Source organism: Salvelinus fontinalis, chromosome 1, assembly GCF_029448725.1.
Source record: "Salvelinus fontinalis isolate EN_2023a chromosome 1, ASM2944872v1, whole genome shotgun sequence".
NCBI lineage: Eukaryota > Metazoa > Chordata > Actinopteri > Salmoniformes > Salmonidae > Salvelinus > Salvelinus fontinalis.
Genome location: NC_074665.1, coordinates 98,588,189 through 98,612,968, shown reverse-complemented (window position 1 = coordinate 98,612,968; position 24,780 = coordinate 98,588,189). Strand labels below are relative to the sequence as shown.

The following is a 24,780-nucleotide window of genomic DNA, read 5'->3' as shown; positions in this document are numbered from 1 at the left end:
GAGAGACTTCATTGAGAGACACTTCATTGAGAGACACTTCATTGAGAGAGACTTCATTGAGAGAGAGAGACTTCATTGAGAGATAGAGACTTCATTGGGAGAGACTTCATTGAGAGACACTTCATTGAGAGAGACTTCATTGAGAGAGAGAGACTTCATTGAGAGAGACTTCATTGAGAGAGACTTCATTGAGAGAGAGACACTTCATTGAGAGACACTTCATTGAGAGAGACTTCATTGAGAGAGACTTCATTGAGAGAGACTTCATTGAGAGACACTTCATTGAGAGACACTTCATTGAGAGAGAGACACTTCATTGAGAGAGAGACACTTCATTGAGAGAGAGACTTCATTGAGAGAGACACTTCATTGAGAGACACTTCATTGAGAGACACTTCATTGAGAGACACTTCATTGAGAGAGACTTCATTGAGAGAGACTTCATTGAGAGAGACTTCATTGAGAGACACTTCATTGAGAGAAACTTCATTGAGAGAGAGACACTTCATTGAGAGAGAGACACTTCATTGAGAGAGAGACTTCATTGAGAGAGAGACACTTCATTGAGAGACACTTCATTGAGAGACACTTCACTGAGAGAGAGACACTTCATTGAGAGAGAGACACTTCATTGAGAGACACTTCATTGAGAGATAGAGACTTCATTGGGAGAGACTTCATTGAGAGACACTTCATTGAGAGACACTTCATTGAGAGAGACTTCATTGAGAGAGACTTCATTGAGAGAGACTTCATTGAGAGAGAGAGACTTCATTGAGAGACACTTCATTGAGAGAGACTTCATTGAGAGAGAGAGACTTCATTGAGACACACTTCATTGAGAGAGAGAGACTTCATTGAGAGAGAGAGACTTCATTGAGACACACTTCATTGAGAGAGAGAGACTTCATTGAGAGAGAGAGACTTAATTGAGAGAAAGAGAGAGACTTCACTGAGAGAGACTTCATTGAGAGACACTTCATTGAGAGAGAGAGACTTCATTGAGAGACACTTCATTGAGAGAGAGAGACTTCATTGAGAGACACTTCATTGAGAGAGAGAGACTTCATTGAGAGACACTTCATTGAGAGATAGAGACTTCATTGAGAGACACTTCATTGAGAGACACTTCATTGAGAGACACTTCATTGAGAGATAGAGACTTCATTGAGAGAGACTTCATTGGGAGAGACTTCATTGAGAGAGAGAGACTTCATTGGGAGAGACTTCATTGAGAGATAGAGACTTCATTGAGAGAGACTTCATTGAGAGAGACTTCATTGAGAGAGAGAGACTTCATTGAGAGACACTTCATTGAGAGAGACTTCATTGAGAGAGAGAGACTTCATTGAGACACACTTCATTGAGAGAGAGAGACTTCATTGAGAGAGAGAGACTTCATTGAGACACACTTCATTGAGAGAGAGAGACTTCATTGAGAGAGAGAGACTTAATTGAGAGAAAGAGAGAGACTTCACTGAGAGAGACTTCATTGAGAGACACTTCATTGAGAGAGAGAGACTTCATTGAGAGACACTTCATTGAGAGAGAGAGACTTCATTGAGAGACACTTCATTGAGAGAGAGAGACTTCATTGAGAGACACTTCATTGAGAGATAGAGACTTCATTGAGAGACACTTCATTGAGAGACACTTCATTGAGAGACACTTCATTGAGAGATAGAGACTTCATTGAGAGAGACTTCATTGGGAGAGACTTCATTGAGAGATAGAGACTTCATTGAGAGAGAAAGAGAGTTAATTGAGAGAAAGCAATAGACTTCATTGAGAGAAAAAGAGAGAAAGAGAGAGAGAGATACTTCATTGAGAGAGAGAGAAAGAGACTTCATTGAGAGAAAGAGAGAGAGATACTTCATTGAGAGAAAGAGAGAGACTTCATTGAGAGAAAGAGAGAAAGAGACTTCATTGAGAGAAAGAGAGAGAGAGATACTTCATTAAGAGAAAGAGACTTCATTGAGAGAAAGAGAGAGAGAGAGAGACTTCATTGACAGAAAGAGAGAGAGACTTCATTGAGAGAAAGAGAGACTTCATTAACACTAGACCATTACCTTCCCCAACCTGTGTTTGTCTCATTATCTCTGAACCAGGGATGGGAGGGACACACACAGGTGGCTAAACTGCTCCTACACACACTCACACACTACCAGAGCAAGAGACAGACAGACAGACAGACAGACAGACAGACAGACTCACACACTACCAGAGCAAGAGACAGACAGACAGACACACTACCAGAGCTAGAGACAGACAGACAGACAGACAGACACACTCACACACTACCAGAGCAAGAGACAGACAGACAGACAGACACACTCACACACTACCAGAGCAAGAGACAGACAGACAGACACACTCACACACTATCAGAGCAAGAGACAGACAGACAGACACACTCACACACTACCAGAGCAAGAGACAGACAGACACACTCACACACTACCATATCAAGAGACAGACAGACAGACACACTCACACACTACCAGAGCAAGAGACAGACAGACACACTCACACACTACCAGAGCAAGAGACAGACAGACAGACACACTCACACACTACCAGAGCAAGAGACAGACAGACAGACACACTCACACACTACCAGAGCAAGAGACAGACAGACAGACACACTCACACACTACCAGAGCAAGAGACAGACAGACACACTCACACACTACCATATCAAGAGACAGACAGACAGACACACTCACACACTACCATATCAAGAGACAGACAGACAGACACACTCACACACTACCATATCAAGAGCAAGAGACAGACAGACAGACACACTCACACACTACCAGAGCAAGAGACAGACAGACAGACACACTCACACACTACCAGAGCAGGAGACAGACAGACAGACAGACACACTCACACAGTACCAGAGCAAGAGACAGACAGACAGACACACTCACACACTACCAGAGCAAGAGACAGACAGACACACTCACACACTACCATATCAAGAGCAAGAGACAGACAGACAGACACACTCACACACTACCAGAGCAAGAGACAGACAGACAGACACACTCACACAGTACCAGAGCAAGAGACAGACAGACAGACACACTCACACACTACCAGAGCAAGAGACAGACAGACAGACACACTCACACACTACCAGAGCAAGAGACAGACAGACAGACACACTCACACACTACCAGAGCAAGAGACAGACAGACAGACACACTCCCAGAGCAAGAGACAGACAGACAGACATACAGAGACAGGCTGAGAAACAGACAGACAGAGACAGACTAATATACCAACCTGACAGAGACAGACAGACAAACAGCCAGTATTGGAAGTGTTATGACCAGCTTTGTGGTCAATGTGACCATGCAGGCAGCTCTGCTCTAATACTGTCTGGATATCTAGGAGAGCTCAGAACCCACAGACATACACCCCACTAGTTGCCTGTCACACACACACACACACACACACACACACACACACACACACACACACACACACACACACACACACACACACACACACACACACACACACACACACACACACACACACACACACACACACACACACACTCACACCACACACACACACCCACACACCACACACACCCACACACCACACACACCCACACCCACACACCACACACACTTCTCACACACACACACACACACACACACACACACACACACCACACACACACACACACACACACACACACACACACACACACACACACACACACACACACACACACACACACACACACACACACCACACACGCACACGCACACGCACACCACACACACCACACACCACACACCACACACACGCTGCATGAGTCATCAGCAGACAGCTTCTCTGCTTTCAGTCTGCATACAGCCACCAGACTACTCTAAATATATGACAGGCGTATGTATTTTTGTTAAAACTGGCCAAAGACAAACATGGAGAGTAACTCTCATCCACAATGACATGAGACTGTCTAGCTGGTCTGTCTCACTGTGATGATGATAGACTGTAGACCTGGTATGAATGGAGAGTAACTTTCATCCACAATGACATGAGACTGTCTAGCTGGTCTGTCTCACTGTGCTGATGATAGACTGTAGACCTGGTATGAATGGAGAGTAACTCTCATCCACAATGACATGAGACTGTCTAGCTGGTCTGTCTCACTGTGATGATGATAGACTGTAGACCTGGTATGAACGGGGAGGAATTCATATGAGAGGGTAGTAACATATCCACCCTGTGACGACAGCTGGGTGAAACACAGCAGACAGACAGACAGACAGACCCTATAATCTGAGGTCAGGCCACAACACAGACCTACTGCACTGGGCAAGGGAGGGGTGTACGCATAAACACATCCCATAACCACACACTGGAGAGAGCGCGGGCGCACACACACACACACACACACACACACACACACACACACACACACACACACACACACACACACACACACACACACACACACACACACACACACACACACACACACACACACACACACACACACAGGACAGCTACTAACTTCTGTCTATCCTGGCTCCTTCCAAACCCTCCCTCGTGGTCACACCCAATCAAACACACGGGCCATTAAAAGACAGAGACATATAGTCTGTCTGAGTGGCGTCCATCCTTCCTAGTAGACTCTGTGATGGGATTCTAGTCTGTTACCTAGACCTGCTTCAGGTAGACTCTGTGATGGGATTCTAGTCTGTTACCTAGACCTGCTTCAGGTAGACTTTGTGATGGGATTCTAGTCTGTTACCTAGACCTGCTTCAGGCAGACTCTGTGATGGGATTCTAGTCTGTTACCTAGGCCTGCTTCAGGTAGACTCTGTGATGGGATTCTAGTCTGTTACCTAGGCCTGCTTCAGGTAGACTCTGTGATGGGATTCTAGTCTGTTACCTAGACCTGTTTCAGGTAGACTCTGTGATGGGATTCTAGTCTGTTACCTAGGCCTGCTTCAGGTAGACTCTGTGATGGGATTCTAGTCTGTTACCTAGGCCTGCTTCAGGTAGACTCTGTGATGGGATTATAGTCTGTTACCTGGACCTGTTTCAGGTAGACTCTGTGATGGGATTCTAGTCTGTTACCTAGACCTGCTTCAGGCAGACTCTGTGAGGGGATTCTAGTCTGTTACCTAGGCCTGCTTCAGGCAGACTCTGTGATGGGATTTTAGTCTGTTACCTAGGCCTGCTTCAGGTAGACTCTGTGATGGGATTCTAGTCTGTTACCTAGACCTGCTTCAGGTAGCCTCTGTGATGGGATTATAGTCTGTTACCTAGACCTGTTTCAGGTAGACTCTGTGATGGGATTATAGTCTGTTACCTAGACCTGCTTCATGCAGACTCTGTGAGGGGATTCTAGTCTGTTACCTAGGCCTGCTTCAGGCAGACTCTGTGATGGGATTCTAGTCTGTTACCTAGGCCTGCTTCAGGTAGACTCTGTGAGGGGATTCTAGTCTGTTACCTAGGCCTGCTTCAGGTAGACTCTGTGATGGGATTATAGTCTGTTACCTAGGCCTGCTTCAGGTAGACTCTGTGATGGGATTCTAGTCTGTTACCTAGACCTGCTTCAGGTAGACTCTGTGAGGGGATTCTAGTCTGTTACCTAGGCCTGCTTCAGGTAGACTCTGTGATGGGATTCTAGTCTGTTACCTAGGCCTGCTTCAGGTAGACTCTGTGATGGGATTCTAGTCTGTTACCTAGGCCTGCTTCAGGTAGACTCTGTGATGGGATTCTAGTCTGTTACCTAGGCCTGCTTCAGGTAGACTCTGTGATGGGATTCTAGTCTGTTACCTAGGCCTGCTTCAGGTAGACTCTGTGATGGGATTCTAGTCTGTTACCTAGACCTGCTTCAGGCAGACTCTGTGATGGGATTATAGTCTGTTACCTAGGCCTGCTTCAGGTAGACTCTGTGATGGGATTCTAGTCTGTTACCTAGGCCTGCTTCAGGTAGACTCTGTGATGGGATTATAGTCTGTTACCTAGGCCTGCTTCAGGTAGACTGTGTGATGGGATTCTAGTCTGTTACCTAGGCCTGCTTCAGGTAGACTCTGTGATGGGATTCTAGTCTGTTACCTAGACCTGCTTCAGGTAGACTCTGTGATGGGATTCTAGTCTGTTACCTAGGCCTGCTTCAGGTAGACTCTGTGATGGGATTCTAGTCTGTTACCTAGACCTGCTTCAGGTAGACTCTGTGATGGGATTCTAGTCTGTTACCTAGGCCTGCTTCAGGTAGGATCTGTGATGGGATTCTAGTCTGTTACCTAGGCCTGCTTCAGGTAGACTCTGTGATGGGATTCTAGTCTGTTACCTAGACCTGCTTCAGGTAGACTCTGTGATGGGATTCTAGTCTGTTACCTAGGCCTGTTTCAGGTAGACTCTGTGATGGGATTCTAGTCTGTTACCTAGACCTGCTTCAGGTAGACTCTGTGAGGGGATTCTAGTCTGTTACCTAGACCTGCTTCAGGCAGACTCTGTGATGGGATTCTAGTCTGTTACCTAGGCCTGCTTCAGGTAGACTCTGTGATGGGATTCTAGTCTGTTACCTAGGCCTGCTTCAGGTAGACTCTGTGATGGGATTCTAGTCTGTTACCTAGGCCTGCTTCAGGTAGACTCTGTGAGGGGATTCTAGTCTGTTACCTAGGCCTGCTTCAGGTAGACTCTGTGATGGGATTATAGTCTGTTACCTAGGCCTGCTTCAGGCAGACTCTGTGAGGGGATTCTAGTCTGTTACCTAGGCCTGCTTCAGGTAGACTCTGTGATGGGATTCTAGTCTGTTACCTAGGCCTGCTTCAGGTAGACTCTGTGATGGGATTCTAGTCTGTTACCTAGGCCTGCTTCAGGTAGACTCTGTGATGGGATTCTAGTCTGTTACCTAGGCCTGCTTCAGGTAGACTCTGTGATGGGATTCTAGTCTGTTACCTAGACCTGCTTCAGGCAGACTCTGTGATGGGATTATAGTCTGTTACCTAGGCCTGCTTCAGGTAGACTCTGTGATGGGATTCTAGTCTGTTACCTAGGCCTGCTTCAGGTAGACTCTGTGATGGGATTATAGTCTGTTACCTAGGCCTGCTTCAGGTAGACTGTGTGATGGGATTCTAGTCTGTTACCTAGGCCTGCTTCAGGTAGACTCTGTGATGGGATTCTAGTCTGTTACCTAGACCTGCTTCAGGTAGACTCTGTGATGGGATTCTAGTCTGTTACCTAGGCCTGTTTCAGGTAGACTCTGTGATGGGATTCTAGTCTGTTACCTAGGCCTGCTTCAGGTAGACTCTGTGATGGGATTCTAGTCTGTTACCTAGGCCTGCTTCAGGTAGACTCTGTGATGGGATTCTAGTCTGTTACCTAGACCTGCTTCAGGTAGACTCTGTGATGGGATTCTAGTCTGTTACCTAGGCCTGTTTCAGGTAGACTCTGTGATGGGATTCTAGTCTGTTACCTAGGCCTGCTTCAGGTAGACTCTGTGATGGGATTCTAGTCTGTTACCTAGACCTGCTTCAGGTAGACTCTGTGATGGGATTCTAGTCTGTTACCTAGGCCTGCTTCAGGTAGACTCTGTGATGGGATTATAGTCTGTTACCTAGGCCTGCTTCAGGTAGACTCTGTGATGGGATTCTAGTCTGTTACCTAGGCCTGCTTCAGGTAGACTCTGTGATGGGATTCTAGTCTGTTACCTAGACCTGCTTCAGGTAGACTCTGTGATGGGATTCTAGTCTGTTACCTAGGCCTGCTTCAGGTAGACTCTGTGATGGGATTATAGTCTGTTACCTAGGCCTGCTTCAGGTAGACTGTGATGGGATTCTAATCTGTTACCTAGGCCTGCTTCAGGTAGACTCTGTGATGGGATTCTAGTCTGTTACCTAGACCTGCTTTAGGTAGACTCTGTGATGGGATTCTAGTCTGTTACCTAGGCCTGATTCAGGTAGACTGTGTGATGGGATTTAAGTCTGTTACCTAGAACTGCTTCAGGCAGACTCTGTGATGGGATTCTAGTCTGTTACCTAGGCCTGCTTCAGGTAGACTCTGTGATGGGATTCTAGTCTGTTACCTAGACCTGCTTCAGGCAGACTCTGTGATGGGATTCTAGTCTGTTACCTAGACCTGCTTCAGGTAGACTGTGTGATGGGATTCTAGTCTGTTACCTAGACCTGCTTCAGGTAGACTCTGTGATGGGATTCTAGTCTGTTACCTAGGCCTGATTCAGGTAGACTGTGTGATGGGATTTAAGTCTGTTACCTAGAACTGCTTCAGGCAGACTCTGTGATTCTAGTCTGTTACCTAGACCTGCTTCAGGTAGACTGTGTGATGGGATTCTAGTCTGTTACCTAGACCTGCTTCAGGCAGACTCTGTGATGGGATTCTAGTCTGTTACCTAGGCCTGCTTCAGGTAGACTCTGTGAGGGGATTCTAGTCTGTTACCTAGGCCTGATTCAGGTAGACTGTGTGATGGGATTTAAGTCTGTTACCTAGAACTGCTTCAGGCAGACTCTGTGATGGGATTCTAGTCTGTTACCTAGGCCTGCTTCAGGTAGACTCTGTGATGGGATTCTAGTCTGTTACCTAGGCCTGCTTCAGGTAGACTCTGTGATGGGATTCTAGTCTGTTACCTAGGCCTGCTTCAGGTAGACTGTGATGGGATTCTAGTCTGTTACCTAGGCCTGCTTCAGGTAGACTCTGTGATGGGATTCTAGTCTGTTACCTAGACCTGCTTCAGGTAGACTCTGTGATGGGATTCTAGTCTGTTACCTAGGCCTGATTCAGGTAGACTGTGTGATGGGATTTAAGTCTGTTACCTAGAACTGCTTCAGGCAGACTCTGTGATGGGATTCTAGTCTGTTACCTAGGCCTGCTTCAGGTAGACTCTGTGATGGGATTCTAGTCTGTTACCTAGGCCTGCTTCAGGTAGACTGTGATGGGATTCTAGTCTGTTACCTAGACCTGCTTCAGGCAGACTGTGTGATGGGATTTAAGTCTGTTACCTAGGCCTGCTTCAGGTAGACTCTGTGATGGGATTCTAGTCTGTTACCTAGGCCTGCTTCAGGTAGACTCTGTGATGGGATTCTAGTCTGTTACCTAGACCTGCTTCAGGCAGACTCTGTGATGGGATTCTAGTCTGTTACCTAGACCTGCTTCAGGTAGACTGTGTGATGGGATTCTAGTCTGTTACCTAGACCTGCTTCAGGTAGACTCTGTGATGGGATTCTAGTCTGTTACCTAGGCCTGCTTCAGGTAGACTCTGTGATGGGATTCTAGTCTGTTACCTAGACCTGCTTCAGGCAGACTCTGTGATGGGATTCTAGTCTGTTACCTAGGCCTGCTTCAGGTAGACTCTGTGAGGGGATTCTAGTCTGTTACCTAGGCCTGATTCAGGTAGACTGTGTGATGGGATTCTAGTCTGTTACCTAGACCTGCTTCAGGCAGACTCTGTGATGGGATTCTAGTCTGTTACCTAGGCCTGCTTCAGGTAGACTCTGTGATGGGATTCTAGTCTGTTACCTAGACCTGCTTCAGGCAGACTCTGTGATGGGATTCTAGTCTGTTACCTAGGCCTGCTTCAGGTAGACTGTGTGATGGGATTCTAGTCTGTTACCTAGGCCTGCTTCAGGTAGACTGTATGATGGGATTCTAGTCTGTTACCTAGACCTGCTTCAGGCAGACTCTGTGATGGGATTCTAGTCTGTTACCTAGGCCTGATTCAGGTAGACTGTGTGATGGGATTTAAGTCTGTTACCTAGAACTGCTTCAGGTAGACTCTGTGAGGGGATTCTAGTCTGTTACCTAGGCCTGATTCAGGTAGACTGTGTGATGGGATTTAAGTCTGTTACCTAGAACTGCTTCAGGCAGACTCTGTGATGGGATTCTAGTCTGTTACCTAGGCCTGCTTCAGGTAGACTCTGTGATGGGATTCTAGTCTGTTACCTAGACCTGCTTCAGGCAGACTCTGTGATGGGATTCTAGTCTGTTACCTAGACCTGCTTCAGGTAGACTGTGTGATGGGATTCTAGTCTGTTACCTAGACCTGCTTCAGGTAGACTCTGTGATGGGATTCTAGTCTGTTACCTAGGCCTGCTTCAGGTAGACTGTGATGGGATTCTAGTCTGTTACCTAGACCTGCTTCAGGCAGACTCTGTGATGGGATTCTAGTCTGTTACCTAGACCTGCTTCAGGCAGACTCTGTGATGGGATTCTAGTCTGTTACCTAGGCCTGCTTCAGGTAGACTCTGTGAGGGGATTCTAGTCTGTTACCTAGGCCTGATTCAGGTAGACTGTGTGATGGGATTCTAGTCTGTTACCTAGACCTGCTTCAGGCAGACTCTGTGATGGGATTCTAGTCTGTTACCTAGGCCTGCTTCAGGTAGACTCTGTGATGGGATTCTAGTCTGTTACCTAGACCTGCTTCAGGCAGACTCTGTGATGGGATTCTAGTCTGTTACCTAGGCCTGCTTCAGGTAGACTGTGTGATGGGATTCTAGTCTGTTACCTAGGCCTGCTTCAGGTAGACTGTGTGATGGGATTCTAGTCTGTTACCTAGACCTGCTTCAGGCAGACTCTGTGATGGGATTCTAGTCTGTTACCTAGGCCTGATTCAGGTAGACTGTGTGATGGGATTTAAGTCTGTTACCTAGAACTGCTTCAGGCAGACTCTGTGATGGGATTCTAGTCTGTTACCTAGGCCTGCTTCAGGTAGACTCTGTGATGGGATTCTAGTCTGTTACCTAGACCTGCTTCAGGCAGACTCTGTGATGGGATTCTAGTCTGTTACCTAGGCCTGCTTCAGGTAGACTGTGTGATGGGATTCTAGTCTGTTACCTAGGCCTGCTTCAGGTAGACTGTATGATGGGATTCTAGTCTGTTACCTAGACCTGCTTCAGGCAGACTCTGTGATGGGATTCTAGTCTGTTACCTAGACCTGTTTCAGGTAGACTGTGTGATGGGATTCTAGTCTGTTACCTAGACCTGCTTCAGGCAGACTCTGTGATGGGATTCTAGTCTGTTACCTAGACCTGTTTCAGGTAGACTGTGTGATGGGATTCTAGTCTGTTACCTAGGCCTGCTTCAGGTAGACTCTGTGATGGGATTCTAGTCTGTTACCTAGGCCTGCTTCAGGTAGACTCTGTGATGAGATTCTAGTCTGTTACCGAGACCTGCTTCAGGTAGACTGTATGATGGGATTCTAATCTGTTACCTAGGCCTGCTTCAGGTAGACTGTATGATGGGATTCTAATCTGTTACCTAGGCCTGCTTCAGGTAGACTGTATGATGGGATTCTAATCTGTTACCAAGACCTGCTTCAGGTAGACTGTATGATGGGATTCTAGTCTGTTACCTAGGCCTGCTTCAGGTAGACTGTATGATGGGATTCTAATCTGTTACCTAGGCCTGCTTCAGGTAGACTGTATGATGGGATTCTAATCTGTTACCTAGGCCTGCTTCAGGTAGACTGTATGATGGGATTCTAATCTGTTACCTAGGGCTGCTTCAGGAGACTGTGTGTGATGTGATTCTAATCTGTTACCGAGGCCTGCTTCAGGTAGACTGTATGATGGGATTCTAGTCTGTTACCTAGGCCTGCTTCAGGTAGACTCTGTGATGGGATTCTAGTCTGTTACCTAGGCCTGCTTCAGGTAGACTGTATGATGGGATTCTAATTTGTTACCTAGGCCTGCTTCAGGTAGACTGTGTGATGGGATTCTAGTCTGTTACCTAGGCCTGCTTCAGGTAGACTGTGTATGATGGGATTCTAGTCTGTTACCTAGGCCTGCTTCAGGTAGACTGTATGATGGGATTCTAATCTGTTACCTAGGCCTGCTTCAGGTAGACTGTATGATGGGATTCTAATCTGTTACCTAGGCCTGCTTCAGGTAGACTGTATGATGGGATTCTAATCTGTTACCAAGGCCTGCTTCAGGTAGACTGTATGATGGGATTCTAGTCTGTTACCTAGGCCTGCTTCAGGTAGACTCTGTGATGGGATTCTAATCTGTTACCTAGGCCTGCTTCAGGTAGACTGTATGATGGGATTCTAATCTGTTACCTAGGCCTGCTTCAGGTAGACTGTGTGTGATGAGATTCTAATCTGTTACCTAGGCCTGCTTCAGGTAGACTGTGTGTGATGTGATTCTAATCTGTTACCTAGGCCTGCTTCAGGTAGACTGTGTGTGATGTGATTCTAATCTGTTACCGAGGCCTGCTTCAGGTAGACTGTGTGTGATGTGATTCTAATCTGTTACCGAGGCCTGCTTCAGGAGATAGAGGCAGTGAGGCCAGCTGCAGACCTGAGGGGCAGACCCATTCTGTGTGATAGAGGCAGTGAGGCCAGCTGCAGACCTGAGGGGCAGACCCATTCTGTGTGATAGAGGCAGTGAGGCCAGCTGCAGACCTGAGGGGCAGACCCATTCTGTGTGATAGAGGCAGTGAGGCCAGCTGCAGACCTGAGGGGCAGACCCATTCTGTGTGATAGAGGCAGTGAGGCCAGCTGCAGACCTGAGGGGCAGACCCATTCTGTGTGATAGAGGCAGTGAGGCCAGCTGCAGACCTGAGGGGCAGACCCATTCTGTGTGATAGAGGCAGTGAGGCCAGTTGTGCACCATGGGGACTGGTAGACTACCTACAGACAGACTGGGGTCAGTTATGGGCATAGAGGTTGTACACCATGGGGACTGGTAGACTACCCACAGACAGACTGGGGTCAGTTATGGGCATAGAGGTTGTACACCACGGGGACTGGTAGACTACCTACAGACAGACTGGGGTCAGTTATGGGCATAGAGGTTGTGCACCATGGGGACTGGTAGACTACCTACAGACAGACTGGTAGACTACCTACAGACAGACTGGGGTCAGTTATGGACATAGAGGTTGTGCACCATGGGGACTGGTAGACTACCTACAGACAGACTGGGGTCAGTTATGGACATAGAGGTTGGCTGATCTACTCCTATTCCTAGTTTGCACATGACATACAATAACCCTATCATGACATACAATAACCCAATCATGACATACAATAACCCTGTCATGACATACAATAACCCTATCATGACATACAATAACCCTATCATGACATACAATAACCCTATCATGACATACAATAACCTTATCATGACATACAATAACCCTATCATGACATACAATAACCCTATCATGACATACAATAACCCTATCATGACATACAATAACCCTATCATGACATACAATAACCCTATCATGACATACAATAACCCTATCATGACAGGCTGATTATAGGAAGAACCATTCTAGTCATATTGATCATTCTGATTATAGGAAGAACCATTCTGGTCATATTGATCATTCTAATTATAGGAAGAACCATTCTAGTCATATTGATCATTCTGATTATAGGAAGAACCATTCTAGTCATATTGATCATTCTGATTATAGGAAGAACCATTCTAGTCATATTGATCATTCTGATTATAGGAAGAACCATTCTAGTCATATTGATCATTCTAATTATAGGAAGAACCATTCTAGTCATATTGATCATTCTGATTATAGGAAGAACCATTCTAGTCATATTGATCATTCTGATTATAGGAAGAACCATTCTGGTCATATTGATCATTCTGATTATAGGAAGAACCATTCTGGTCATATTGATCATTCTGATTATAGGAAGAACCATTCTAGTCATATTGATCATTCTGATTATAGGAAGAACCATTCTAGTCATATTGATCATTCTGATTATAGGAAGAACCATTCTGGTCATATCAGGGCCCCAAACAATGGATTTTCATTGTTTTATTATTACTGATAATGGAAGGTAGCTGTTTTGCAGGCCGACGGTGCTTGATGGCTAACAAGTCAGTATGTGTGTGTATGTATAGGAGTGTGTAAACTGATCATTTGTTCCAAATTCCAATACTTGCATATTATATTTTGCGTCTCATTTGCTTTATAATCCCACCTTGTCGCGGCCGTGGAATGAACTGGACCAAAGCGCAGCGTGGTGAGCGTACATATTCCTTTTATTTGGAAATGACGCCGACAAAAACAATAAACAACACAAAAACAACCGTGAAGCTTAATAAGGGCTATGTGCCACAAACAAAGTTAACTTCCCACAAAGAAAGGAGGGAAAAGGGATACCTAAGTATGGTTCCCAATCAGAGACAACGATAGACAGCTGTCCCTGATTGAGAACCATACCCGGCCAAAACATAGAAATACAAAATCATAGAAAAACAAAACATAGAATGCCCACCCCAAATCACACCCTGACCAAACCAAATAGAGACATAAAAAGGCCCTCTAAGGTCAGGGCGTGACACACCTAGGTCTCTGAAGTGTAAAATAGGGGTTCTGGGGAAATTCTATCTAATGTCAATGTGTGCATAGTTTTTCAAATATAGCCTATCCTATTGGTTTGATTGAGGTTTGGGTAACCTCAGGCCCTAGATCTGTCCTGACTGCCTTGGGAAATGTTGTTCACCCTAAGTGACTCGCCTGCAACGTTTTCTATTCACTTCCTACAGGGCTGATGGTGTGAATAGCCGTGTTTATCCAGGCTTCAGCCTGCTGTGTTGACATGCGTCGTGACGTCTATTCTATGTAAAGGGCCTTCAACAACTAGCATTTCAATTGGATCTAAACTTTCTAATTTGGCAAATGTGTTATAGCTTTGGCTCCATGAAGAGGTTTTAAACATCTGCTTATTTTCAATACGGGTCCTCATGTTTGTTCTTGTCATGGATTTGTGCCTTTATGAAATTAGACTCTCCTCCACATGTGTGTCATTATGTAAATGAAGTTTACAGGGGTGGAATAAATGTATAAAGTTATAAAAACAAATGAAGTTAGTTGTGCAAGACATTTTGTAGATAAAACGATAAGTAGCATATTGTTTTTAAAATGTTGGCCTGTTTTTCTCCTCTGACGAAACAACAGCTGAATCAAAGGGGGCGTGACAAATTTCAAACGTCTTCCGTGAAGGACTCAGGTAGGATACACATGACTATCCTCGATGAAAGGTGGCTATTGAGGACGGGAGGACTCTCTTCCGTTCTCCTACTAACTCCATTGACATTTCCTCCACCACCCGGCCACTTATCGGTTTCCGGGTCACGGAGGAGCGAGGACAAAGGGTGGACGATGGACTTTTGCCCAAATGAGAAAAGGCCAGAGAGGCCAGAGAGTCACCTTGGTAACGTCAGCTTCCGTCCCAGAATAAGTTAACAGGGAAAAACACTTTTTCCAAATGGGAATTTAGTGAGGGATGTTTATGTCACACAGCTGACAGGGAAGAGTGGACATAAAATGACTGAAACCTGGGGCTTGTTCACATGGAGGTACTATGTCATAGAACGACCAGATAGAAATACATCATGTAGAACAAACATTCTGTGTCATATGGAATGGGATTATACAGAGCAGTTCTGTCCTGCTGTCTCAGACTAGAAGGACTTTATGGGGTTGGAAGCTTGGTTTGCTATTGACTGTGATTCTCTTTCAGATTATGCTCTTGTCTGACCACTCTCACATGTGTGTGCCCAAGCACACACACACAGCCCAGTTATTACCTCTGATACAGGTGAAGAAAGACAGTGTCTGCCTGGACATGTGAGGGTTGTCAATAACTACAGCTGACAGTTATTGGATGCAACTTTGCCTCAGGGGCCCGGAGTGTCAATAACTACAGCTGACAGTTATTGGATGCAACTTTGCCTCAGGGGCCTGGAGTGTCAATAATCTCCAATGAACTCACCTCACCTCATCCAAGACCAATGGTAAATCAGACTCTCTCTCGCTCTCCCCATCTGGCTCACTCTCTTTCTGTGTGTCTCTCTCTCTCTTTCTGTCTCTCTTTCTGTGTCTGTCTCTCTTTCTGTGTCTGTCTCTCTCTTTTTGTCTGTCTCTCTTTCTGTCTGTCTCTTTCTGTGTGTGGTGGGCGGCAGGTAGTCTAGTGGTTAGAGCGTTGGGCCAGTAACCGAGAGGTTGCTGGGTAGAATCCCCGAGCGGACATGGTACAATTGTGTTGTTCTGCCCCTGAGCAAGTCAGTTAACCCACTGTTCCCTGGGCACTGTGGATGTCGATTAAGGCAGCCCCCCGCACCTCTCTGATTCAGAGGGGTTGGGTTAAATGCAGAAGACACATTTCAGTTGAAGGCATTCAGTTGTACAACTGACTAAGTATCCCCCTTTCTGTGTCTGTCTCTCTCACTCTTTCTGTGTCTGTCCCTCTCACTCTTTCTGTGTCTGTCTTGCTCTTTCTGTGTCTGTCTCGCTCTTTCTGTGTCTGTCTCGCTCTTTCTGTGTCTGTCTCGCTCTTTCTGTGTCTGTCTTGCTCTTTCTGTGTCTGTCTCGCTCTTTCTGTGTCTGTCTCGCTCTTTCTGTCTGTCTCGCTCTTTCTGTGTCTGTCTCGCTCTTTCTGTGTCTGTCTCGCTCTTTCTGTGTCTGTCTCGCTCTTTCTGTGTCTGTCTCGCTCTTTCTGTGTCTGTCTTGCTCTTTCTGTGTCTGTCTTGCTCTTTCTGTGTCCCTCTCGCTCTTTCTGTGTCCGTCTCGCTCTTTCTGTGTCTGTCTTGCTCTTTCTGTGTCTGTCTCGCTCTTTCTGTGTCTGTCTCGCTCTTTCTGTGTCTGTCTTGCTCTTTCTGTGTCTGTCTTGCTCTTTCTGTGTCCCTCTCGCTCTTTCTGTGTATGTCTCGCTCTTTCTGTGTATGTCTTGCTCTTTCTGTGTCTGTCTTGCTCTTTCTGTCTCTCTCACTGTTTCTGTGTCTCTCTCTCACTCTTTCTGTGTCTGTCTCTCTCACTCTTTCTGTGTCTCTCTCTCCCACTCTTTCTGTGTCTCTCTCTCTCACTCTTTCGGTCTCTCTCACTCTCTCTCACTCTTTCTGTCTCTCTCTCCTTTTCTGTGTCTCTCTCTCACTCTTTTGGTCTCTCTCACTCTTTCCATCTCTCTCTATTATCCTGTTTCAGGAGCCAGTGTTTCCCCTAGATTATTTCCCAGGTGGTGTGCACAGGCCCCTACTCCTTGCTATGTTGTGCTTTCTGTTTTTTGTTGTCTATGATGCTCTATGACATATAGATATGTTGATTGGAGCTGAATGAGCTGAGAAAATAATCTACTTTTTCCCCGAATGCTAGAAAGACAAGCATAGAAATAGCATCAACTGTGTTCTGAGAGGCTTTTCCCTTCTAATCATTCTGCTTCTATGAAGACATGGCCCAACTCATTCCTATACAGTCAGTGAGTGACTGAGTGACTGAGTGAGTAACAGACAGTGAGTGACTGAGTGAGTAACAGACAGTGAGTGAGGGACTGAGTGAGTAACAGACAGTGAGGGGCTGAGTGAGTAACATACAGTGAGTGACTGAGTGAGTAACAGATAGTGAGTGAGTGACTGAGTGAGTGAGTGACTGAGTGAGTAACAGACACTGAGTGAGTGACTGAGTGAGTAACAGACAGTGAGTGACTGAGTGACTGAGTAACAGACAGTGACTGAGTGAGTGACTGAGTAACAGACAGTGAGTGACTGAGTGGCAGACAGTGACTGAGTGACAGACAGACAGTGACTGAGTGAGTGACTGAGTGACAGACAGACAGTGACTGAGTGAGTGACTGAGTGAGTAACAGACAGTGAGTGACTGAGAGACTGAGTAACAGACAGTGAGTGACTGAGAGACAGACAGTGACTGAGTGAGTAACAGACAGTGAGTGACTGAGTAACAGACAGTGAGTGACTGAGTGGCAGACAGTGACTGAGTGACAGACAGACAGACAGTGACTGATTGAGTGACAGACAGACAGACAGTGACTGAGTGAGTGACTGAGTAACAGACAGTGAGTGACTGAGAGACAGACAGTGACTGAGTGAGAGAATGAGTGACAGACAGACAGACAGTGACTGAGTGACTGAGTAACAGACAGTGAGTGACTGAGTGACAGACAGACAGTGACTGAGTGACAGACAGTGAGTGACTGAGTGACAGACAGACAGTGACTGAGTGACAGACAGTGACTGAGTGAGTGTAGCAGTTGAATCAATGCTTGGTGGTCTGGGCTCTGGGTTACGTTGCAGAGCAGCGACCTGAGCTGAATGTCATTGGGCATCACAGTCAAATACTGAAACACTGACAGTGCACATGTCAGTAACCTAGAGATCAATACATCTTCCACTAATGTCTCTGTCCTCTCTGTGTGAGTGTGTCTCTGTCCTCTCTGTGTGAGTGTGTCTCTGTCCTCTCTGTGTGAGTGTGTCTCTGTCCTCTCTGTGTGAGTGTGTCTCTGTCCTCTCTGTGTGAGTGTGTCTCTGTCCTCTCTGTGTGAGTGTGTCTCTGTCCTCTCTGTGTGATTGTGTCTCTGTCCTCTCTGTGTGAGTGTGTCTCTGTGTGAATGTGTCTCTGTGTGAGTGTGTCTGTATGTCTCTGTCCTCTCTGTGTGAGTGTGTCTCTGTCCTCTCTGTGTGAGTGTGTCTCTGTCCTCTCTGTGTGAGTGTGTCTGTATGTCTCTGTCCTCTCTGTGTGAATGTGTCTCTGTGTGAGTGTGTATGTATGTGTCTGTCCTCTCTGTGTGAGTGTGTCTCTGTCCTCTCTGTGTGAATGTGTCTCTGTGTGAGTGTGTCTGTATGTGTCTGTCCTCTCTGTGTGAGTGTGTCTGTATGTCTCTGTCCTCTCTGTGTGAGTGTGTCTCTGTCCTCTCTGTGTGAGTGTGTCTGTATGTCTCTGTCCTCTCTGTGTGAGTGTGTCTGTATGTGTCTGTCCTCTCTGTGTGAGTGTGTCTGTATGTCTCTGTCCTCTCTGTGTGAGTGTGTCTGTATGTCTCTGTCCTCTCTGTGTGAGTGTGTCTGTATGTCTCTGTCCTCTCTGTGTGAGTGTGTCTCTGTCCTCTCTGTGTGAGTGTGTCTGTATGTCTCTGTCCTCTCTGTGTGAGTGTGTCTCTGTCCTCTCTGTGTGAGTGTGTCTCTGTCCTCTCTGTGTGAGTGTGTCTGTATGTCTCTGTCCTCTCTGTGTGAGTGTGTCTGTATGTCTCTGTCCTCTCTGTGTGAGTGTGTCTGTATGTCTCTGTCCTCTCTGTGTGAGTGTGTCTCTGTCCTCTCTGTGTGAGTGTGTCTCTGTCCTCTCTGTGTGAGTGTGTCTCTGTCCTCTCTGTGTGAGTGTGTCTCTGTCCTCTCTGTGTGAGTGTGTCTCTGTCCTCTCTGTGTGAGTGTGTCTCTGTCCTCTCTGTGTGAGTGTGTCTGCATGTCTCTGTCCTCTCTGTGTGAGTGTGTCTCTGTCCTCTCTGTGTGAGTGTGTCTCTGTCCTCTCTGTGTGAGTGTGTATGTATGTCTCTGTCCTCTCTGTGTGAGTGTGCCTGTATGTCTCTGTCCTCTCTGTGTGAGTGTGTCTCTGTCCTCTCTGTGTGAGTGTGTCTCTGTCCTCTCTGTGTGAGTGTGTCTGTATGTCTCTGTCCTCTCTGTGTGAGTGTGTCTGTATGTCTCTGTCCTCTCTGTGTGAGTGTGTCTCTGTCCTCTCTGTGTGAGTGTGTCTGTATGTCTCTGTCCTCTCTGTGTGAGTGTGTATGTGTGTCTCTGTCCTCTCTGTGTGAGTGTGTCTCTGTCCTCTCTGTGTGAGTGTGTATGTATGTCTCTGTCCTCTCTGTGTGAGTGTGTCTGTATGTCTCTGTCCTCTCTGTGTGAGTGTGTCTCTGTCCTCTCTGTGTGAGTGTGTCTGTATGTCTCTGTCCTCTCTGTGTGAGTGTGTATGTGTGTCAATGAGAGAAAGTCAACAGAGGACTCATTATATATTTGGATCCTTACTTTTGCAGACAATGAGTGCAGTTACATACACATACATAGTCAGATGAATATAATAGTTTGATTAAAACGTTTACATGCTTTGCAAGAAGAACGATAATAATCCTGTTTACATGAACACATCTGAAATCAGGCTACCTGACGTCACTCTGATAAATGCAGAAAATTGCTAATAAAATCAAATCAAAGTTTATTTGTCACGTGCACCGAATACAACAGGTGTAGTAGACCGTATAGTGAAATGCTTACTTACAGGCTCTAACCAATAGTGCAAAAAAGGTGTTAGTTGAACAATAGGTAAGTCAAGAAATAAAACAGCAGTAAAAAAACAGGCTATATACAGTAGCGAGGCTATAAAAGTAGCGAGGCCACATACAGAGACCGGTTAGTCAGGCTGATTGAGGTAGTATGTACATGTAGATATGGTTAAAGTGACTATGCATTTATGATGAACAGAGAGTAGCAGCAGCGTAAAAGAGGGGTTGACCGGTGATGGGTGGCGGGACAGAATGCAGATAGCCCGGTTAACCAATGTAAACGTTCTACCCTAGCGACCATGTTCTTTTATGGAAGCATATTTGATTCTGAGTTCTATACGTTTGTGAGAACTACTTCTAAAGATCCATACATTGTTGTTTCGAACTCTCTTCGCTCGCGCTAAAGAGGGAGGTTCGCTTGGCTGGTGCGAGAACATGCGCAGATCATATGCGCCGATTCATGTGTTTACGTGTCCTAATCATTTGTCAAATTGGTCAGAAAACAGGCTGTTTTAATCGCCATATGTTTCCTTCGATTTTGACCTTACGCCTATCAATAAGAGAAGCTGAGTAAGGTGTTTACATGACTATTGGATAATCTGCCTACTACCAGAATCTGTTGAATATCGCGTTATAAGTGTGCCTGTAAACGTATTCAATGTGTCATTACGGATCAAAAATAAAGCCTTCAAATGTGTATTGAGTAGAACATAAAATATTTATTTTAATAAAACAGCTTTCGCCCTTACTAATATTGCTTTAACACGATCAAATAACTTTTGACAAACTGGGCCCTGAGCATTTGGCCTGGCCTGCTGTGTGCAAGGACAACAGTTTCCTGTCTTTATTGTTTGGTTGCAGCTCTCATGGCCCTCGTGTCAAGGTAGCAAGGCCCCTGGCTGTAGCTCTGCACGGTGAATGGGACGCGCTGAAGATTACAGCTTTTATGAATGGGCGAGCGTCACGCGACTGCCACGCAAACATCCCCTCCTGTGCCCTTCGCCCTTCCGGCAGCTATCTATCTATCTGGATCTGCATGACTGACATTCTACAGAGCCTCTCTGCTTTCAAAGCAACAGGTCTACCTATGATTCAGCACGCACACGCAGCATTATAAAGGTGAATAGCCTATTGAATATAGACAATAAAGGACACTGGTAAATTGATGCCATTAATAATAGGCTCGAATAAACCAAAATAGGAGTTGCCAACAAGAAAGATCGTGCTTACAAATACATGTTACAAGTAGGCCAATGCATGAAACATTATGCTATTTGTTAGTCTACTAGAAAACGAATTGAACTGCACAGCCCAAACCAGTGGTTCTCTCAGTGTGTGTGTGTTTTTAAGGAACTCGGTCAGGCACAGCCCAAACCAGTGGTTCTCTCAGTGTGTGTGTGTTTTTAAGGAACTCGGTCAGGCACAGCCCAAACCAGTGGTTCTCTCAGTGTGTGTGTGTTTTTAAGGAACTCAGTCAGGCACAGCCCAAACCAGTGGTTCTCTCAGTGTGTGTGTGTTTTTAAGGAACTCAGTCAGGCACAGCCCAAACCAGTGGTTCTCTCAGTGTGTGTGTGGTTTTAAGGAACTCAGCCAGGCACAGCCCAAACCAGTGGTTCTCTCAGTGTGTGTGTGGTTTTAAGGAACTCAGTCAGGCTTTCATCTTACTCTTGAATGTTGTAAAAGCAGAATGCACAAGGTGAAACCAGTTTTCCTCTTGTCATGTCAGTCATTGCAGACCTTAGAGAGCCATTTAGCGCGGTTTCTTTTAGCCCAAATATCACATGAATACACAGACTTGCCAAAATATATACAACTGCAAGACATGTTGTTTTAAAACTTCTAAATGTTCTATACAAAAACATTAAATTCAATACAACTCAACATGCCAAAATGTGTAGAATTGCGGAGGAAAGCTTGACCTGCACCATTTTCTCTCCACCAACAAGAAGGGTGTGAACACTTTGTGTCATGAATGTTTCCCAATGCTGGAAGGAGAGACGGAGTGAAAAAGTTTGGGAATCCCTGGCCTAAACAACATTAAAACGACCCAAAGACAAAACTCAGAAAGCTACACGCCAAGACTATTGAAGAGCCTCTGTTTACATTTCAAATGCTTTCGATTTGAGCAAGATAAAGGAAGGCAAGGCACAATGATTCAGACTTTATGAATAGCCTGGGATTAGCACAGGCTACAAAGAAACTGGAATAACGATCCAACGTTACAATAATCACACGCAATAATGTCCCGCAATTCTACGCGTCCATAGATTTTTTTTAAAAACGGGTTGATGTTGTCAGGTAAACTTTGCAAGACAAGCCCTGTCGTCCTCGATTGGTGTTTTTATGAATGAAACGGGACGACTTCCCCTCGTCACAGTTTGAAGCAAACATACTTTCAAACGATGTTCTAAACACAAATAAGCAAACGAACAGCTACAAAGAGACAAAAGACGACAGTCTCTGTTCCATCCGTCGATATAATGTAACTTGTTTCGAACTTGGTTCCATTTTAAAAGGCTCTACTGCTGCTAATCGCTTCACACCACGTTTCCGATCCACCCACGCTGCAACCACCACCCCATTTAACGCTTATGTAAATGAGAGCGATTGTGAAAAGAGATGGTGGATGGGGCATATCGGATATCTCATATCCTCCTTCCGAAAAGAGTTCCCCCAGCCACAGCTTGAACAAACAAACATAGAGCGATGGCCTAAACGAATGTTGCATAGGCTGCGAGACAAATGTCAACTGCAAAGTAACGAGAAGCGACAGGCTCTGTTCCATCCGCCGATAGAATAACTTCTAGAGCGCTAAAGTTCGGAACTTGGTTACATTTTAAAAGGCCCTACTGCTGATTTCTTTACAACATGTTCCCGATCCACCCACGCTGCAACCACCACCCCACCTCCCCCCTCCCCTCCCCTCCCTCCACAAGACAGAGTCAGTAGACTAGAACAAGACGGGGGCCCTAACCCCCCCTTGTCCTCTTCTGCTTCCACTGTCAATATATAGCCGAATCCCCCGTGCCACAGACCATTATCAAACTTTGTAAACTTTGTAAAAAGCCTATTTTTTTTTAAACTGAAACGAAACAGACCCACAAGGCATTCGTTTCCAACAAATAAAATGTAACTTAGTTGAGCATTTCTCAAAGGGAAATATATATATTGGAGTTAGATATTTACTAGCCTAGGATGTGTGGTTCCAATGTGACAATCGCTCCATCTGTTGCAGGATGCCTGGCCAGCCAGGTTAACGTTAGTAGAACGCAATTTCCTACTAGCCAGGATCCAAAATCTATGCCATGTGATATTATGGGCAGATGTTCTACTAGCCCTGTCTAAAAAGTAACCTACTTGCCTCCGGCTATCTTAATTTTGTACCGTTGTTTGAAACACTCAAAATGTTCAACTCTGCCCGATCATCATAGCTTCGTCCAAACCTACTGTGTCATATAGCCGTTTTATTGTATTCTTGTTTGATGTGCTTTCAACGCTTTGCGATTCTTTCTGCCTAATGAAAAGCGCTAATGAAGTTTATTACATTGTTATTATAATACTTACTCGTTTGGGTGTGTTTCTTCTATCATTTTCTCGTTTCACCTGAAATAATAATATCCCAATGCGGGTGCATACTTTTTGCTCGTCATTTTTTTCAACACCTATCCTCAGTCCTTTCCCTTCTATTCCGCATAGAAGCCTATCTTTCCGCTGCCTTTGTGTGACTACACAACGCTCGTTGCTTCAGTCTTCGACTACAGTAGGTCTCTCTGGCTGTCCCTTTCTTGTCAAGCCAACCAGTTGCTTCTGTAAAATAAAGACTCTCCGAAAGTTTATAATCCTTAGGTTAATACGGTGAAGTAAAAAATGTGCCTCCTAAATTCTGGGGGCCCGGGTTTCGACGGCCCGTTGAGCGTTGCTGAATGGGCACTGGCGTTACCGAGGGGTGGCCCCGAGAGAGCCCCATCGCTCGCTACTCCATGTTGGATTGTGCAGGCACCCTACGTCACGGCGAAGGGAGAGGGGAGATGCCGCGTTCAAAACAACTGTGAACTCGGAAAGCTCCGACTTCCGACTTTACTACGTCCAAGACTTCTGGAATTCCACCTCGGCCTCTTTCTAAAGCTCCGACTTTCCGACTTGAAGATCACTGACGTCATGATTTGACCTCATATTTTCCAAGTTCACAGTTGTCTTGAAAGCGCCAGAGCAGAGTGTCCTCACTAGTTACCACAAACAAAACGTCATAAACCCCGCCTATTTCTACAATTTATCTTCTTAAAATTTCATTTTAAACCTAACCTTAACCCTAACCTTAACACACTGCTAAACTTATTACTAACCTTAACCTTAAATTAATACTAAAAAGCAAATGTTAGTTTTCATGAATTATTATGATATAGCCACATTTGTATGATATTTTGACTTTGTGGCTGTGGTAACTAGTGTAAACCCAGAGAGTGACGCCACGTTCAAAATAACTGGTAACTCGAAATTCTCCAACTTCCGACTTTAGTGTGTTGAAAACAACTGGGAACTCAGAACTTCGGTTACTACATGATTCTATATGTGTTATGTCGTAATGTTGATATCTTCACTATTATTCTACAATGCAGAAAATTGTAAAAAATAACGAAAAACCCTTGAAAGAGTAGGTGTTCTAAAACTCTTGACCGGTAGTGTAAAGATATTTGATGAAACATTGAATTTGGCCTTTACTGCTATAGCCCACAGAAACATATTGAATAACA

General features: G+C 45.5%; 1 protein-coding gene across 1 annotated transcript in view; it reads right to left on the bottom strand.

Moving 5' to 3' along the window:
• LOC129865056 (sprouty-related, EVH1 domain-containing protein 2-like) overlaps positions 1 to 24,200 on the bottom strand; it is a 39,995-nt gene extending 15,795 nt beyond the window's left edge. Inside the window, exon 1 of the mRNA XM_055937496.1 lies at positions 23,594 to 24,200. Within this exon, the coding sequence (XP_055793471.1) occupies positions 23,594 to 23,619 (26 nt within the window). The 5' untranslated portion in view covers positions 23,620 to 24,200. The remainder of the gene's footprint in view (positions 1 to 23,593) is intronic.
• Between the last annotated feature and the right edge of the window lie 580 nt (positions 24,201 to 24,780).